Source organism: Urocitellus parryii, chromosome 12 (genome assembly GCF_045843805.1).
Source record: "Urocitellus parryii isolate mUroPar1 chromosome 12, mUroPar1.hap1, whole genome shotgun sequence".
Classification (NCBI taxonomy): Eukaryota; Metazoa; Chordata; class Mammalia; order Rodentia; family Sciuridae; genus Urocitellus; species Urocitellus parryii.
In genome coordinates this window covers 69,325,879-69,343,557 of record NC_135542.1, presented here as the reverse complement: position 1 = coordinate 69,343,557, position 17,679 = coordinate 69,325,879, and the positions used below count along the sequence as shown (strand labels likewise).

The window sequence follows — 17,679 nt, the reverse complement described above, 5'->3', positions numbered from 1 at the left end:
TAAAAGCTGGTTGAGCTTTGTATAATACCTTAATAGTAGGAGAGAATAGGAATGAAGATATCTCATACTTTGGAGAAAATGAAAATATGAGAGTTCACAAATTATAAATGCATGTATTTCTTGATGTTAGCCCTTTCTCCAGGTGCCTTTCCTCATTAAAGAAAGAAAAAAGTTTGTTAGTTAGCTCTATATTTATTGTAAAAATAAAGATGGAGGAAAAAATACAAAAATAAAAATAAAGACATTAATATTTTTAATGCTGTATTTTAAAGGAATTGAAATGTAATTTTTAAATATATCGTATACTGTTTCAAAGATACATTATGGCCAAATTTGTAAGAATAAATACAGTGAAATATTTGTTGAACACTGATGAGTGATTGGAAGGATTGTGTTGTCTCTGAGTTTTTGGGGATACAGTACATAGATCAATTTAAGATGGCAAGCAATTATTATTTGCTAATGAAATTTGCATTTACTGCCTTTCTGCTTCTTCCCTCCCCTTTCTCCATTATAGAGGAGGAAAGGGCTGGGTGTGTAGCTCAGTGTAGAGCACTTACTAGCATGTGAGCCTCTGGGTTCAATCCCTAGCACCAAAAAATTTAAAAATAATTTTAAAAACTGGGGGAGAGTATAGAAGACTTTTGCATGCTGATTTTATTACTTTCCAAGTTGAGGGTACTGTTGCAACAAATTTAAAGAGGTCTCTTCTCTTTGTCTCTTCTCTGCCTGAGCTGGTTTTTCCTAGTGTATTACTATACATGGATTTGAGGATAATGGTAAAATAATATCTTCTTTAAATATCATAAAGGCTGATAGTTACCTAATAAAGTATTAGTCCTACTGCTTAATACTGGTGTTTTTAAAAAATATTTATTTTTTTTTTTAGTTGTAGTTGGACACAATACCTTTATTTATTTTTATGTGGTGCTGAGGATTGAACCCAGGGCCCCTCAAGCGCTAGGCAAGCATTCCACCGCTGAGCCACAACCTCAGCCCCAATACTGGTGTTTTTTAAAGAAGTCCCCTCTCCATAAAAGTACCTAGTTGGAATGGAATAAAGTAATATGCCTTAAAATATCTTCTCCACAGCACCTGGGAAAGTAGCAGACAAAGTTATTATTGAAAACACTAGAGATTCAACCTTTGTTTTTATGGAAGGTTCTGAAGATGCTTATGTTGGATATATGACAATAAGGGTAAGAAATTTTTAAGGTTTAAAAAATAAATGTTGAAATCATTAAAGCAATGGTGGTTTATTTCAAATGAAATTTCTACTTTTCCAGTTTAATCCTGATGACAAATCTGCTCAGCACCACAATGCACACCACTGCTTAGAAATTACAGTAAATTGTAGCCCTATTATTGATCACTGTATCATCCGAAGTACATGTACAGGTTAGTGTTTCCTTTATCTTTTACAGTAAAATTGGATCACTGTGTTGCCCAGGTTATTTTTAATAAATACTTTTTTCTTATAGTTGGTTCTGCAGTATGTGTTAGTGGTCAAGGAGCATGTCCCACTATCAAGCACTGTAACATCAGTGACTGTGAAAATGTTGGACTTTATATAACAGATCATGCACAGGTATTTTTAAGTTTTGTTTTTTTTTCTTTATTAATTTTTTTAAAGCTATCCTAAAGTTTGTTTCTGATTAAATGTTATAGGGAATATATGAAGATAATGAAATTTCCAATAATGCTTTAGCTGGAATTTGGGTTAAAAATCATGGAAACCCAATTATTAGGCGGAATCATATTCATCATGGACGTGACGTTGGTGTGTTCACATTTGATCATGGCATGGTAAGACCATTTATTCTTAAATAAGTTTCAACATTATTTTTCACCATCAGATTGTCTGAATTGAAGCAATTCAGCATTATATTTAAAATCAACATGTAATATTTATTCTATAATGTCAGACATTACATCCAGATAAGCATAGTGATGAGAAGAGTCCTTATGGAATTGATGTGATATTTAAGGAGAGTCTAATCTAATAGTGTTGATTCTCAAATGTAATTGTACATAAAAATCACCCAGAATCTTTATTTTTTAATGAAAATTCCCATTTCTACCCCAGGTATAATAAGTCAAATTTTCAAGGTTGAGGCCAAAGAGATGCATTTCTAAAAAGCACCATGAGTAAGTTGAACACAGGTTGTCTGTAGAGAGTACACTTTTAGAATTAAAGGTCCTGTTAGTTTGATTTCTATTTTATGCCTCTTATTTTTTTTTTGGGGGGGGGGGGGTGGAAGGTACTGGGGTTTGAACCCCAGGGCACTTAACCACTCGTACCCAGGGCTTTTTTAATTTTTTGTGTTGACACAATGGTCTCATGAAGTTGTTTAGGGCCTTGCTAATGTGCTGTGGCTGGCCTGGAACTTGGATCCTCCTGCCTCAGTCTCCCCAAGTTGCTGAAATTTCAGGCATGACCCACCTCATCCTGCTTAAATTTTTTAACAGGCAAGAGGTTTTTTTTCTTTATGTTCCTATGGATTGAACTGAAGGATGTTCCTACCACTGAGCTATATCTCAGTCCTTTTTTACTCTGTATTTTGAGACAAGAAAATAGACATACTTTATATTTCAACCTAGTTTCATTTCATCATTTATATTATTATTTTTCTTTTGTGAAGGTGTAAAACATTTACATTCCTACAGTTATTGGTTTCTATTTACTTTACATTTATTCAGCAGTTCTTTTTTCACATTTTGTCCATTCTTGATTTTTTTTAATGTTTTAATTTTTTGTCAGTGCTGGGAATTGAACTCAGTGAGGCAAGCACCCTGATTCTAAGCTATATCACCAACCCACCTGAATTTTTTTAAAAATATTTATTTTTAGCTTTAGGTGGACATAGTATCTTTATTTTTAAGTGGTGCTAAGGATCGATCCCAGTGCCTCATGCATGCTAAGTGAGCAATCTACCACTGAGCCACAACCTTAGCCCCAACCACCTGAATTTTAAAATTTTTGATTCTTTTGGTGTGTGACTGGGTATTATCATCATAACTTTTTTGAATGTTTTTTAAAGAGGATATGGGCCAAATTATATAGTTATGTTGTGTGCATACTCTAATATGTAACAACAGATCCTACCATTATGTACAGCTATAATGCACCACTAAAAAATGTGTATTAGGAGTGTTGTGGGCATTGTAGCTTGAATTGTTGCCACTTGAGAATGCCTGTTACTTAATTGAGTTCTTAGATTATACCTTCTTTCCTTCTGAATTCTGTAACATTTTTCTGTTGTAGCATTGAGTGTTTTTTAGAACTCTGAGATTACCCTGGGTTTGGTTTTGTTTTATTTCTTTTCTTTCTGGGAATGATTTACTTTTCTCAGTATTCATATGTTGGTTTGTTGTTTTGTGATTTTTCTGTTCCATGTATGCTTTTTTTTAGAAAGTTGGCTCTCTTTGTATATTTTGTAGTCCTGTGTTCTTTTCCTTTCAGTATTATGTGATTTCCTTATATCTAATTCTTTTGTTTCATTTCCTTAGTTCTGGTGTCTGTTTTGTTTCTGTGGGGTTTGTCTTTTAATTTTAAAAAAATTTTAAATGAAATCTTTCTAATATACACAGAAGGAGAGAGAATGAGCCAGGCACGATGGCATACACCTATAATCCCAACAGCCCAGGAGGCTAAGGCAGGAGGATCACAAGTTCAAAGCCAGCCTCAGCAACTTAATACAATCCTCCCTGTAAATAAAATATTTAAAAGGATGGGGATGTGGCTCAGTGGTTAAGTGCCCCTGGGTTCAATCCATGGTATGGAAAAAAAAAAAAAAAAGTAGTAGAGAAATGGTATAATGTATCTCCATGTATTCATCAACACTCATGGCCAGTTTTGTTACATCTCTACCTCCCCATTCACTTTTTATTCCCTTCCTTATACTTTGCATTATTTTCAATCAAATATAGAATCATGTTATCACTAAATATTTTATTTTATTTTTTTTTAAAGAGAGAGTGAGGGAAGAGAGAGAGAGAGAATTTTTTAATATTTTATTTTTTAGTTATCGGCGGACACAACATCTTTGTTTGTATGTGTGCTGAGGATCGAACCCGGGCCGCATGCATGCCAGACGGGCGCGCTACCGCTTGAGCCACATCCCCAGCCCATCACTAAATATTTTAGCATGTTTCTTGTAAAAAATGACAATTTTAGCTAGGCACAGTGATGCATGCCTCTAATCCTAGCACTCTGGAGGTAGGAGTTTTTGCAAATTGGAGACCACCTTCAGCAACTTAGTGAGATCCTGTCTCGGTAATAATAAAATTTTAAAAGAAAAAGAGCTGAGGATGTAGCTCAATGGTAAAGCACCCCTGGGGTCAAACCTCAGTACAAAAAAAATAATAATTCTAAGCCAGGTGCAGTGGCACATGCCTATATAATTCCAGGAACTTTGGGAAGCTGAGGCAGGAAAGTCACAAGTTCAAGGCCAGCCTCAGCAATTTAGCAATACCCTCCTTAGCTAAACCCTGTCTCAAAATAAAAAACAAAAAAGACTGGAAATGCAGCTCAGTGATCAAATGCCTCTGGATTTAATTCCCAGTACCAATAAAAGGGGAAGTTCTAGGAGGGTAAAGTTATAGCCCAGTAATAAAGCACATGACAGCATGTGTGAGGTTCCGAGGTTCAATACCTAGCACCTTTAAATAAAGGGAGGAGATTTCACATAACACAATATCAGTAAAAGTAATTAGGAATAATTGCTTGGTATAATCAAATTTTCTTTGCAGTATTCAGTTACCCACTTATGTTTGTTTAATATTTAGTCCATTGCAGTGTTACTTTTGTAAAATGATTAAAATATCGTAACAGTTTCAGATTGCTATAAAATATTTGAAGTGTTCTAAATTTCTGAATTTTTCATATGACTAGTAATACATTTTCTGTGTTCTTTGTGTTGAGATCTGCCTGTTCTCTCTGTTCTTCTTTCACTTCATCTGACTTCGGATAGTCTTCCTTAGATGATGAATTTAAACTTATTTTTTTTTAATTTGGTTCTTTTTTATTTATTTGTTATTTTTGTGATGTTGGGGGTCAAACTCAGGGCCTTGCATTTGGTAAACAAGTGCCCTTAAGCTGCACCCTCAGCTACCAGAAATAAAGTTTTAGATAAGAAAAATTGCATGTTAGTTTCCTTTCTTTAGATTTGCCTTTTCTGCCTAAAGTTATTTCTATGAAAATATTACTGTGGCGGAGGAATTACCTTCCTTTCCTGTGGCCCCATTCATTGCCATCTGTATTAGTCCGTTTTCTCTTGCTAATAACCCATTATTGCAGACTGTATAAGTTATAAAGACAGGAGGTTTATTTTGACTTGGGGATAGATTTCTGGTCCAGGGTTGAGCAGCTAAATTATAATGACAACTTCCTTTTCCACCAAATCATAAAATTGGCCCAAGGCATCACATGGAAATAAATTGGCACCATGGATGTGTCCCCTTTGTTCTCTGTCTCTTTTATAAAGCCACAAGTATTCAATCATGAGTGCTCCATTTCTAAACACTATGATTGAATTAAGTTTTCTACCCTGTTATCTTTGTTTTTTATATATTTTGTTTTGGTTTGTTTGTTGTGCTCGGAATTAAGGCCTTGCACATGCCATGTATCCTGCCTGTGAGATACACCTGCAGCCCAATTTTCTCCACCTCTTTTTTTTTTTTTTCTTGTACCCAGGATTGAACTCGGGAGCACTTAACCAATGAGCCACATCCCCAGTCCTTTTTGTTTTGAGACAGGGTCTCACTAAGTTGCTGAGGCTAGTTTTGTTATCTTCCTGCATTAGCCTCCTAAGTAGCTGGAATTACATGTATACTACACCACTATGCTTGGCTGTGTTTTGTGACACTCATAAAGACCTTTTTATTTTGTGGTATATAATAAAGATTATTTCACTTTAAAAAATACATATATTATATACACACACACACCTTGGAGCTTTTGTGATTTGCATTACAAGGCAGTGTTCTTATAATTGTAACTTATAATTCTTATTACTGGAGCATTTTACATTGGAGATCCATCCCTCTTTAACAAAATGAATAAATTGCCTTAAAATATTTGAAAGGAAAATGCAGCCAGTTCCCTATTATTGAGTTAGTATGATTTTCTTTTTTTTTTTTTTTCTTTTTTTTTTTTTCTTAAATAGTGTGTGAAGAAAAGCAGCTCACACCAAGGTCAGGAAGGAGAGGGAGAGAGAGGGAGAGGGAGGGGGGAGAGAAAGAGAGAGGAAAAGAAAGAGAGGGAGAGGGAGAAAGAGGCAGAGAGAGAGGGAAGGAGGGGGAGGGGGAAGGAGAGAGAGGGAATGGGAGGAAGGGAGGGAGAGGGAGAGAGAGGGAGAGGGAAGGAGAGGAGAGGAAGGGAGAAGGAGGGAGAGGAAGAGGAAGAGAGAAAGAGGGGGAGAGGGAGGGAGAGAGGGACAGGGGGAGGGAGGGAGAGGAAGGGAGGGAGAGAGGGAGGGAGAGGAAGAGAGGGAGAGAGGGAGAGGGAGAGAGAGACAGTATGATTTTCTTTTTTAAAAATTTTTTGTAGTTGTCAATGGACTTTATTTTTTCATATACGTAGTTCTGAGAATCAAACCCAGTGCCTCACACATGCTAGGCAGGCACTCTACCACTGAGCCACAACCCCAGCCCCTAGTATGATTTTTTGTGGTGTTGGGAATTGAATCCAGAGCCTCATGCATATTAGGAGAACTTTTTTGGGGGGGCAGGGTGCAAGGAGGATTACCAGGGATTAAACTCCACGATACTTGACCACTGAGCCACATCCCCAGCCCTATTTAGTATTTTATTTAGATAGAAACAGGGTCTCACTGAGTTACTTAGCACCTCGCTGTTGCTGAGCTGGCTTTGAACTTGTAATCCTCTTGCCTCAGCCTCCCAAGCTGCTGGGGTTACAGGCGTGTGCCATTGCACCCAGCTTTAGGAAAACTTTTTTTTTAATTGAATGTTTCAATTAAACATATTCTGAATATGTTTTTAGGTCACCCTTCCCCCACTCCTCTCTTTCCTTTGGGTCTTGCTGTTGCCTAGGCTGGCTTCAAACTCCTGGACTCGGGCAATCCTCATACCTCTCAGCCTTCTGAGTAGTTGGAGGTTGGGACTACAGGTGTATACCACTGTACCTGGCTTCAGGTCAACTTCTAGAAGTTGATTTGTTGGGAGTTTATTGTGGATGTGGGTTTGGGTATATGTGTGTGCAACCTAGCCTTGTCATGCTAAGCAGGGATTCTACCACTGAGCTACATCCCTACCCAACACTTTTAAGGCAACCAGAGTTTATTTATGTCTTCAGCCTTTTGTTGAAGGACGCACACGCACACAAACAAACACACTCTTTGTCTCTCTCTCTCTCTCATACATATATGTATTAGATAATGGTATTTAATTGCACTTTATAATAGATCTTTCCTTGTTTTTTTTTCCTGTCTTTGAATACATTTATAATAAGTAGAAGTTCATAGTTGTTTTACTAAAACATTTAAATCTGTTTCTTTCCATATTTATCATTTGAAGGTTAGTGTTTATTTTTCATCCTTATATGGAACATTTTTGATGTTTTATTTTGAGGTGTGCATTCAGAAGTTTTTAAAGTTTTATTTCTTTTTGGAAAATAGCATTTACCATTGGATTTAATTTCTGATTTTTTCAGGGTTACTTTGAAAGTTGCAACATACACAGAAACAGGATAGCAGGCTTTGAAGTAAAAGCCTATGCTAACCCCACAGTGGTTCGATGTGAAATTCACCATGGGCAGACTGGAGGAATATATGTCCATGAAAAAGGAAGAGGACAATTTATAGAGAATAAAATCTATGCAAACAACTTTGCAGGTGTATGGATTACCTCAAATAGTGACCCAACAATAAGGTATTTACCTATAATTATGGACAGAAATTACATTTAGCTTCAGGGTTTGTCATAAAAGAAAAGTTATAGGGTTTGTCATATAAGAAAAGTTTGACTCTTAAAGTATTTGCATCCAATTGAGAATAGTTATTTATCATTTGGTTTTCTGTCTTCTGTTTACTTTTATTAGTGACTTATGCCATACACAAAATTATTTTATAAACAATTGCAGATGCTGTAATTTTTATTTAAAATTCATCAAACCACATTATTGATGACTAAGTAGAGCTGACACCTTCTCTTGGAATCTAAATTACTTTGTCTTCTCTTTCTCTAAAAGTCAAAAGTTAGAGTAACTTAAGAAACTATTTATCTGAAAGATTCTTGGACAGAGAAACTACAAATATCAAAAAGTCAAAACTGTAGACTGCTACTTTCCCTTATAGTTCGTACCCCCTATAGCCACAATAAGAAGTGAAATAAATCTAGTCTTAAAAGCCATTGTCCAAGACTGGGTAAAACAGAGAGCATGGATTATTTTTTAATTATCAAATTTTCTTTTCCACTTGCTGTAGGAAAATGGATGTTGTGTCCTCTTACACAAATGTTTGTAGATCAACTAAAAGAAATTGAATTTTTTGAGGGGAATTTTTAAGAATGCTATTTGGTGTCAGGGGCTGTAGTGTTATCTAACAGCACTTGCCTATGCCTAGCATGTGCAATGTCCTGGGTTTGATCCCTAGCACTACAAAAAAAAAAAAAAAATGGAAATGAATGCTATTTTTGTCTCAAATAATAGGTGACATTTCCCAAGTCTTAGGATTAGAAAGAACTAAAAGAATTTAGAAATCATCTAGTAAGTGGGTCTCAACTTTGCAAGTAAACAGAGTCCATAGAAGTTAAATAATTTATCACATAACTATAAGTAGTCTTAATAGTTGCATAAAACAAGCTTTGTTAAAATAGATACTATTATTGTTTACATAATTATAGGGGAAATTCTATATTTAATGGAAATCAAGGAGGAGTTTACATCTTTGGTGATGGACGAGGCCTTATTGAAGGAAATGACATTTATGGTAAGCATATGGTTTGTTTTAGAAAACTTATAGAATAGCCTGTCTTCTTGGTATTAGCAAAATAGGTTATTTTGAAATCATCTGAGTGGAGAACTGATCTAGTTTCTTTAAATTCCCAGTAAAGATTATTCTGCAGTACTTACTTATTTAACAAATATTCCCTGGGTATCTACTATATACTATGCACTATGCAGATAGCTGGGTGAAATATGAATAAGACCCTAGTCTCAAGAATTATCTATGGTTTCCTTGGATTCACTCCATTACTTAACAATAAATTAATTCTGTGGTAGTTTAATACACTTTCAACTATGTAGAGAAGGAAAATATTCCTCATTATAGCTTTAGAAGCTTCATTCATGTTTCTAGGCTTTCTGTTCCGGTAACTTACCTGGATAATATATAATGCATATTTAAATGCCAGGCACTGTTTTGAGAACCTTACCTGAATAAAGTCAACAATATTCACATCAACCCTATGAGGTAGATATTATTAAATATCCCCACTTACCGATCAGGACACAGATGCACAAAGAAGTTAAATAATTTTCCTAATGTCACATAGAATCTCAGGATTTGTATTACTTCCTATGCTTGGCAGCCTGGCTCTAGTAACCACTGTACTATACTGTCTACAATCCTTATTTGTGTTTACACTATAGTTCCCTTAGTTTTTCTTCTAATGCCCACTAAAATTCTAATGTAAGAATTTTTGGCCAGGTGCAGAGGCACATGCCTATAATCCCAGCGATTTTGGGAGGCTGAGGCAGGAGGATCACAAATTCTCAGCAATTTAACAATGCCCTAACAACTTAGTGAGACCCTGTCTCAGTAAAAAATAAAAAGGACTGGGAATGTAGCTCAGTGATTAAATGTTCCTGGATTCAATTCCTGGTACCAAAAAGGAGAAGAAAAAAAAAAAGCATTTGCTACTACCTTTCATAAAATACTTAATGTATCCCACTAGGCTCTTGAATATTGACATTGTAACCTTTATTTTTAAATAGGCAATGCATTAGCAGGAATTCAGATTAGGACAAACAGTTGTCCAATTGTTCGACATAATAAAATTCACGATGGCCAACATGGTGGAATTTATGTGGTAAGTTAACAAATACAGTTACATAAACTCTTGCACAAAAATCATGAGACAAAAAAATGGGGGGAGGTGAAGGCTACATGTAGCTATTCAATATTTGAAGTATGAATTTGTAACTCTTTAGTATTTAGGCAGGATATAAAACTGTCAGTATATGAATGACTTCTTATTTTATACTATATGTAGAGTTCTATAAAATTTAATCAGCTAAATTTGGGCTTTTTTTTTTAGTGTTAATTATTGGCAGTGTGTACTAAACTCTTCACAACTGATTGGCAATCTTTAAGATTGGTTACGTTGGAATTTTGGTAGTGTTATTTTGTGAGTTTCTGAAATTCTACAAAAGCATTTAGATTTGAATATATTATGAAAAAAACAATTTTTAATTTGAATTTGAATTCTTTGAAACATAATTATCTTTCAAAAATTTGAAAGCTGTATATCAGTTGCACTTCTTCTATCATTATGATTATCTGACACTGTTAACTAATTCAAGTAATACAGGCAACATCATAAAGATTTTTGTTAGACCAGGTATGACTTTTAATTTTTATTTGATTCTAGGCTCATTTCTCAAATTTAGATAATATGAAGACCTTATTTTGAAGTGATTTCACTGGTAGAAGTTTGGAATAACTAAATACTAAAATGAAAGGTTAAAAATGTCAGTTGGTTAAAAATGTCAGAATGAAATAAGTTCTTTTGCTAAAGAAAATTGAATGTTTCCACTCTTGCTGTGATAGATTTTAAAGGTATAAAACCACATAATAATATAAAAATCTTGAAAGCTTAAAACTCAGGTAGAAGCTACATCAAAAGACTGTTTTGAAGATGGAACAGTCGCTTAGTGGTAGAGTGCATTTTTAGTATGCATGAGGCCCTGGGTTCAATTCCCAGCATCAAAAAGGAAAAAAAAAAAGCCATTATCCCACTATAAAAACAAAAATTGAAATTTTATTCCTATCTGTCTTTAAGACCGTATTATATACTACTACTTGCTTATATAAGAGATGTATATTGTAACCGGTGTGACTTTTATTTAGCATGAAAAAGGACAAGGTGTAATAGAAGAAAATGAAGTTTATAGTAATACTCTGGCTGGAGTCTGGGTGACAACTGGCAGCACTCCAGTATTGAGAAGAAATCGGATACACAGTGGCAAGCAGGTAGGATGAGCTTAGACTCTTGGGTGAGAAATGTTGATTTGTAACCCTTGTAACTTGAAAAAATATATATTATATTTTTAATTTTAGGTTGGTGTTTATTTTTACGACAATGGACATGGAGTGCTAGAGGACAATGATATCTATAATCATATGTATTCAGGGGTTCAAATAAGGTAAATGTTTTTACATTTGGCTTTATTTTGAGAGAAAGTTGGGAGTAAGTGGACTATGTAGAAGGAATTTCTTGTTTAGTGTCCCGTCTTTTCCCCTAAGTGTATATCCCTATATTATTTGTAATACACACATTCTCTCTCTCTCTCTCTCTCACACACACACTTTCAATTTGAATTACCAGAATGTAGTTAGTCTAGGTGATGACAGGAACCAGTGACATATGTAGTAAGAACTATTCCACTGTTGTGCCATCCATTGTGAATCACATCAGCTACTGTATATTGTGCCCCGAATAGCATGTTGTTGGTACTCAGTATCATGGGAATTGTTTTTATACTATTTATGTAAAATTGTTTTTTAGCCAGGAACAGTTGTTCACACCTGTAATTCCAGCTACTCAGGAGGCTTGAGGCTAGTTAAGCAACTTAGCAAGATTGAGGCTCAATATAAAATGAAAGGGGCTAGAGACAGTTTGGTGGTAAAGCATCTCTGGGTTCAATCCCCAATTCCAACAAAATAATAAAGTTTTTTATATCCCTCTTGTATGTTTCTGGAACTCTTAATGTTCACATAATTTGACCCTTCATTTTATCTGAGGGGAGAATACAATAACAAAATTGAAAAAGTCATTTAATATAACCCTCTCAGTGTATTTTACATATTTGAAGGCTCCGTAGTGATATAATCTATTAGCAAAGTGTTGTAACGGGATAAGCAAATTAAATTAACCATTTTCTTTACTGATAGACTTCTCTGAGGATCTTCAAGAACTCCAGTGCATATTTATTTATTTTGATACAAGGATTGAAACAACTGGTGCTTAACCACTGAGCCACATCGCCAGCCCTTTCTTAGAAGTTATTAGAAACAGGGTCTCACTGAGTTGCTACAGCATTGAACTTGACATCTCCTGCTTCAGCCTCCTGAACTGCTGGGATTTTAGGCATACACCCCCCCACCCCACCCCCACCCCCCGGGCTATTCTTACCTGATTAATGTGTGACTTTCTCCAGTGATACCTCGTGTAACATGGCATATGGGAGTAGCAGCAATTGATGATGGTATTTCTATCTTATCCATAGGACTGGAAGCAACCCCAAAATTAGACGTAACAAAATTTGGGGAGGACAGAATGGTGGAATTCTAGTCTATAATTCTGGTATGTTTGACCCATCCATCATCTTTTTATATTAACAGACTTCAGGTATACCTTCTAAATAATATACCTAAATTTTTGCATTTATAGGTCTAGGCTGTATAGAAGACAATGAAATATTTGACAATGCAATGGCTGGAGTCTGGATTAAGACAGATAGTAACCCTACACTAAGAAGAAATAAAATCCATGATGGAAGAGATGGTGGCATCTGTATATTTAATGGGGGTCGAGGTATTATTGTTAATTTTGCACTAGTGAAAAACCCAGTTTTCCCTTATTCTTCCATATCTGTAATGATCAGTGACATTGCCAACTAATATAATTGAATCCAGCTAATATAATTGAATGATTAAGTCTTTATCCTCATCAATACCAGATTGAGATGATTTAGATAGAGCCTAGAGTTAAAGGAGATAAATCTTTACAGTACTTTATTTTGTATCCACCTTAACTCTGTCAGTTGTCAGGAAGACTTTTTTTAAATAGACAAATTTGGTATCAGTCTGAATCTTTTATTATTCAGAATAGTGAATGATATAGTAAAGTTACAGCAATAGGTGTGAGGAAAATTGATATGAAAATGTCTACATAGGTATTGCTTTTATAACTTTTATTTGGAGAATGAAATTAACAAAGTGAAAGCATGTCTGATTTGATATCCAGAAAAAGTTTGGCTCACTTTGCATTGAAACGGAAGTTCCGCAATGCCTGCCCCTTGCAAATACACGCTCTTCTTGGACATTGGAGAATGCCGAATGCAAATCTATTGCTGTTACTGAAATGTCAGTAACTCAAAAATGTACATTACTTTTTATGGAAGAATAGGCAAACATACCAAGACTTAAGTGACCAAAATTTGGTATAGGCAAGCAGTGATGATCCCGTTGACATAAATTCTCATGGACTTTCGAATCCAATAGTTCAATAAAGTGACATATCTTTAATAGGAGTCTTTCTTTACGAGATTATAGTGAGGACACAAAATGCAGAAAGGTTGGTTGGTTGCAAGGTATTGAGAAAATCTTTATATAGTAAAATCACTTGAGCTGTCTCAGGAAATTGGGGAGGGGGGGAGAGGGCAGAGACAGGGTTGGTCATTCCAGTGTAATTATTGCACTCTTTTTCTGCAAATAATGATTGAACATTTCCGTACCAACCACTGTGACAGAAATGGTGAACACAAAGAGGACAACAGCATCCATAAATGGCACATTGTAAACAAAGTCTAAAGGAAACAAATGATTTAGTTAAATCTAGAGGTACTCAAAGTTGAGGCTGAAGAGACAAGGCCCACATCATGAGAGGTTTTCTATGTGAAGTTTGGACTTCATCTTAGTAATAGTACTTGAGAAGGCCGTAACACAAATATGCAAGATTAGAAGCAGAGAATTAGAATATCCTAGGCAAGAAATGAGAACCTGAACTAAACTGATAGGTAGTTTTATAAGTTGGAAGAGCTATAAGAGTGACTGCAAACTGCAACAGATGACAACAGAATTAAAGGAAACTCACCAGGGGATGAATATAGTAATAAAGAACAGAAGGTCTTGATAATTAAAATATAAAATAGCAGTTTCTAGAAATATTTCAAATTAATTGATTCAGCAATACTGGAAATCAACTTACATACCAGACACTGGGGATGAAGTAGTGAATAAACTTAGGTATAACCCCTATTGTCAGAACTTCCAGTTCTGACATTACATGTTATTTTAAGCAAATTTTGGTTTAAGTGTTACCTTACATATCTGAGTTACAAAAAATATTTTGACTGAAAAAAACTTATGTATATATACAGTACTAATAAGAAACTAAAAGAAACCCTAAATACCATCAGAGAGGCTAGTTAAAATGTTATATGCATTAGCCTTAATCTGAGGAAATATTTTATTATAGGTCTCCTTGAAGAAAATGATATTTTCAGGAATGCTCAAGCAGGTGTTCTCATCAGCACTAATAGTCATCCAGTCTTAAGGAAAAACAGAATATTTGATGGATTTGCTGCAGGTTTGTATTCTCTTTTGTTAACCTGTAGCTTCTTTATAGTTATATAGTGTCTTAAATTTTTTGGTATGTTCTGTTTAATTATCAAATAATGTGCAATGTATGCACTCAAGTACCTGAATGCTTGTGAATAACGTAGGAATCTAGTCCAAGTTCTGAATTCTTCAACTCTATGCACTCACTGTTGCATAGTAATAATGAAATATTAATTTCATAATAGACTATTATTATTTTGTATTCCTAATAATGGCTCATACCATTATTAGGAATACAAAAATTTAAGGTCTCTCACTTCAAACACGCTTAAAAAATATATATGAAATATGCTTGGAGCAGACCTACAAATTGCCAGTGAAAGTTACTTTAATTATTTAAAATAACCATGTATGTAAACTACCTACCTAAACACACTTATGGGCCCTATTCCCTCCTAGCAGTTTAATTAAAAGTTTGAGAGTGCTCTTTTGGAGGATGTAGCTCAGAGCACTCACCTAGCATGTGCAAGGCCTGAGGTTCAGTTCCCCCTCTACCACACACAAACAAATGCTGGATAGTTAGTTGACTGTCAGCAGTAAAATGAATGTTACTGTCAGTGATTCGAGTTAAAATGTTTGCATTTTATCCTAGACGAAAAAAGTGATTATGTATCCACTTGTTTATAAATTTTACTTTAGGTATTGAAATTACAAATCATGCAACTGCAACATTAGAAGGCAATCAGATTTTTAACAACCGATTTGGAGGCTTATTTTTAGCATCTGGTGTAAATGTGACAATGAAAGGTATGTTGGAGTCTATTATGCCTATGATATGCCATATAAAGATGATCAGAAGCCTTTATTTAACTTTGATTCTTTTGTCACTCTCCCAATTTAGCAAAAATTTAAAAGAGAACTATTTGAAACAAAATAGTTCTTTATTCCTGGGTTGGAATATCTTACACATGGAAAATCCATTTATAAGCAGATTTCTAATTACATCATGGCTAGCTTTGTTTAAAATCTTCTTAATCCTCTAGATTTTTTACTCTTTTTTTCTTTTATTACAGATAACAAAATAATGAACAATCAAGACGCCATAGAAAAAGCTGTTAGTAGAGGCCAGTGTTTATATAAAATATCAAGTTATACCAGCTATCCCATGCATGATTTCTACAGGTATATTTCTAAGTTATTTGTGAATCAGAAAAAGGGAAGATAGCAATTTCCTTTTCAAAATTGGCAGTGCCTAGCATTTTGGGCTACTTGCCAATGGAAAGAGGGTATAACTTAAAAAAGCTTTTGTTGTCCTATAACAGGAAAAATGCAGTATTATAGGAACTGATGTCATTAAAATATGCATGAAGTGATAGATCCCAGTAACAAGTTGAAGTACCTTTTCCCAAAATTGATTCAGCCCAGAAAGACTTGTTTTAGAATCACCTATTCCACTGAAGTTTAAAAAAAAAAAAAAATAAAACTTCAGTCTGACCTATAACCATAAAAATCTTGATTTGGCCCTCTTAGAATCAATCCAAAGATGAATGGTGACACCCCACCCCCCACATGCAATGTTTTGTATTAATGCCATGTTCAAGAAGAATAATGTAAGGTTTTGCTTTTTAGATGTCACACTTGTAACACCACAGATCGAAATGCCATATGTGTGAACTGCATTAAGAAGTGCCATCAGGGACATGATGTAGAGTTTATTAGACATGATAGGTACGTAGCACACTTATTGCTATGTTACCCGATTATTTTACCCTCACTTTCCTAATTTTTGGGTTTTCATTTTGCTTTAGGTTTTTCTGTGACTGTGGTGCTGGAACACTGTCTAATCCTTGTACATTAGCTGGTGAACCTACACACGATACAGATACATTATATGACTCTGCTCCACCTATAGAATCTAATACATTGCAGCACAACTGAATTCCTTCCCTAAAGAAAAAGTCCTGCCATTCTAACACCATAACTTAAAAACTCTTTTTGTTTTGTTTTGGAAGAAGATTTAAAATATTTGCCCATGCTACAGGAAGAGACTGTATTAAAAATGGATACACAAGGTCAGTTGACACTATGAAGCTCAAGCTACCAAAAAGAAAGTGGCAATATATTGACTCAGGATCTCAAAGCTGGGTGTTTTAGCATTACTGTGTAAAAGACTTTTGAAGGGACAGAAGTGAAGAAAATAAGCTGCAATTTTGTACAGATACCAACTTCTGAAAAGCTGGTGTTTTTACAACTAGCATTGAATGCAGTCCAATTTGCAGTAGTAATCTTCAATAGACAAGCAGCTTTGTTGCTGCCTTTATGGACATGGGTACCAATTGCTTTTGTAATATGGTAAAAATGTGAGCTAGCACTTCTGCGTTTCTTTTGATTTTTTTTTAACATGTATTCAGATTGAGAAATATGATTTTAATGCTTTAATCTCATGTAGTTTGTTTTTAATTTCAAGCAAAATCTTATTGTACTTGAATGTGCCCTGTTTTGTTAGCACACCTAGACTTGCTGTAAACTGTACTCATGTCCCAGTATGTACGTTCTTTCTATGAAAGAGAAAACACTAATCTTAAATTATATCCAGCAATGTTTCTGGTATCCTTTAAGAAAAGTTAAGACTATTATTTCCTTCCCTTCCCTGTGCAGCATTCAAAATCACCCCTAGAAAAAGTGAGTGTTTTATTGAGACTTCCTAGGAAGGGATGCACTGTAAAACAAAAAGTATTCTTGTAACTCAGTTTTGTGAAAGGTAAAAACTACTATGTTTTAAAGTACACTTTAGAAAGTCTCTTCAAAACAGTCCTGTATTTGAACTCTGTTCATAGTTTTTTTTTGAACAGTTTAGACAAAACTGCTGGAAATTAAAACAATTTCCTGCATTAAGCTGAGACCAGTATATATATATATACAGCCCTATACAGTTTCATAGCTCCCCCTCCCCCATTTATGTGTATTGGTGACAGTGGGTATAAACAGCCTGAAAGTGTATGCATGTACCATAACATCTAGACTTAATATATTGTGGAGTATTCAATAACCATTATGTAGAAGGTAGGTAAGAATTAAAAGGGTTTAATTTCCTAGAAAGAAAATGGAAAAATGGTCATTTTTAAAAAATAAAGTTTATTAGATCATAATGTTG

General features: G+C 34.8%; 1 protein-coding gene across 3 annotated transcripts in view; it reads left to right on the top strand.

Moving 5' to 3' along the window:
• Fbxo11 (F-box protein 11) overlaps positions 1-17,640 on the top strand; it is an 89,472-nt gene extending 71,832 nt beyond the window's left edge. For all 3 annotated transcript variants that reach the window (XM_026385772.2, XM_026385771.2, XM_026385773.2), the window contains exons 8-23: positions 1,093-1,199; positions 1,287-1,398; positions 1,482-1,588; positions 1,669-1,806; positions 7,673-7,890; positions 8,863-8,948; positions 9,956-10,050; positions 11,091-11,213; positions 11,301-11,386; positions 12,470-12,546; positions 12,634-12,777; positions 14,443-14,553; positions 15,225-15,332; positions 15,599-15,707; positions 16,155-16,253; positions 16,334-17,640. In XM_026385772.2, the coding sequence (XP_026241557.1) occupies positions 1,093-1,199; positions 1,287-1,398; positions 1,482-1,588; positions 1,669-1,806; positions 7,673-7,890; positions 8,863-8,948; positions 9,956-10,050; positions 11,091-11,213; positions 11,301-11,386; positions 12,470-12,546; positions 12,634-12,777; positions 14,443-14,553; positions 15,225-15,332; positions 15,599-15,707; positions 16,155-16,253; positions 16,334-16,463 (1,850 nt within the window). In that variant the 3' untranslated portion in view covers positions 16,464-17,640. The remainder of the gene's footprint in view (positions 1-1,092; positions 1,200-1,286; positions 1,399-1,481; positions 1,589-1,668; positions 1,807-7,672; positions 7,891-8,862; positions 8,949-9,955; positions 10,051-11,090; positions 11,214-11,300; positions 11,387-12,469; positions 12,547-12,633; positions 12,778-14,442; positions 14,554-15,224; positions 15,333-15,598; positions 15,708-16,154; positions 16,254-16,333) is intronic.
• The last annotated feature ends 39 nt before the right edge of the window (positions 17,641-17,679 follow it).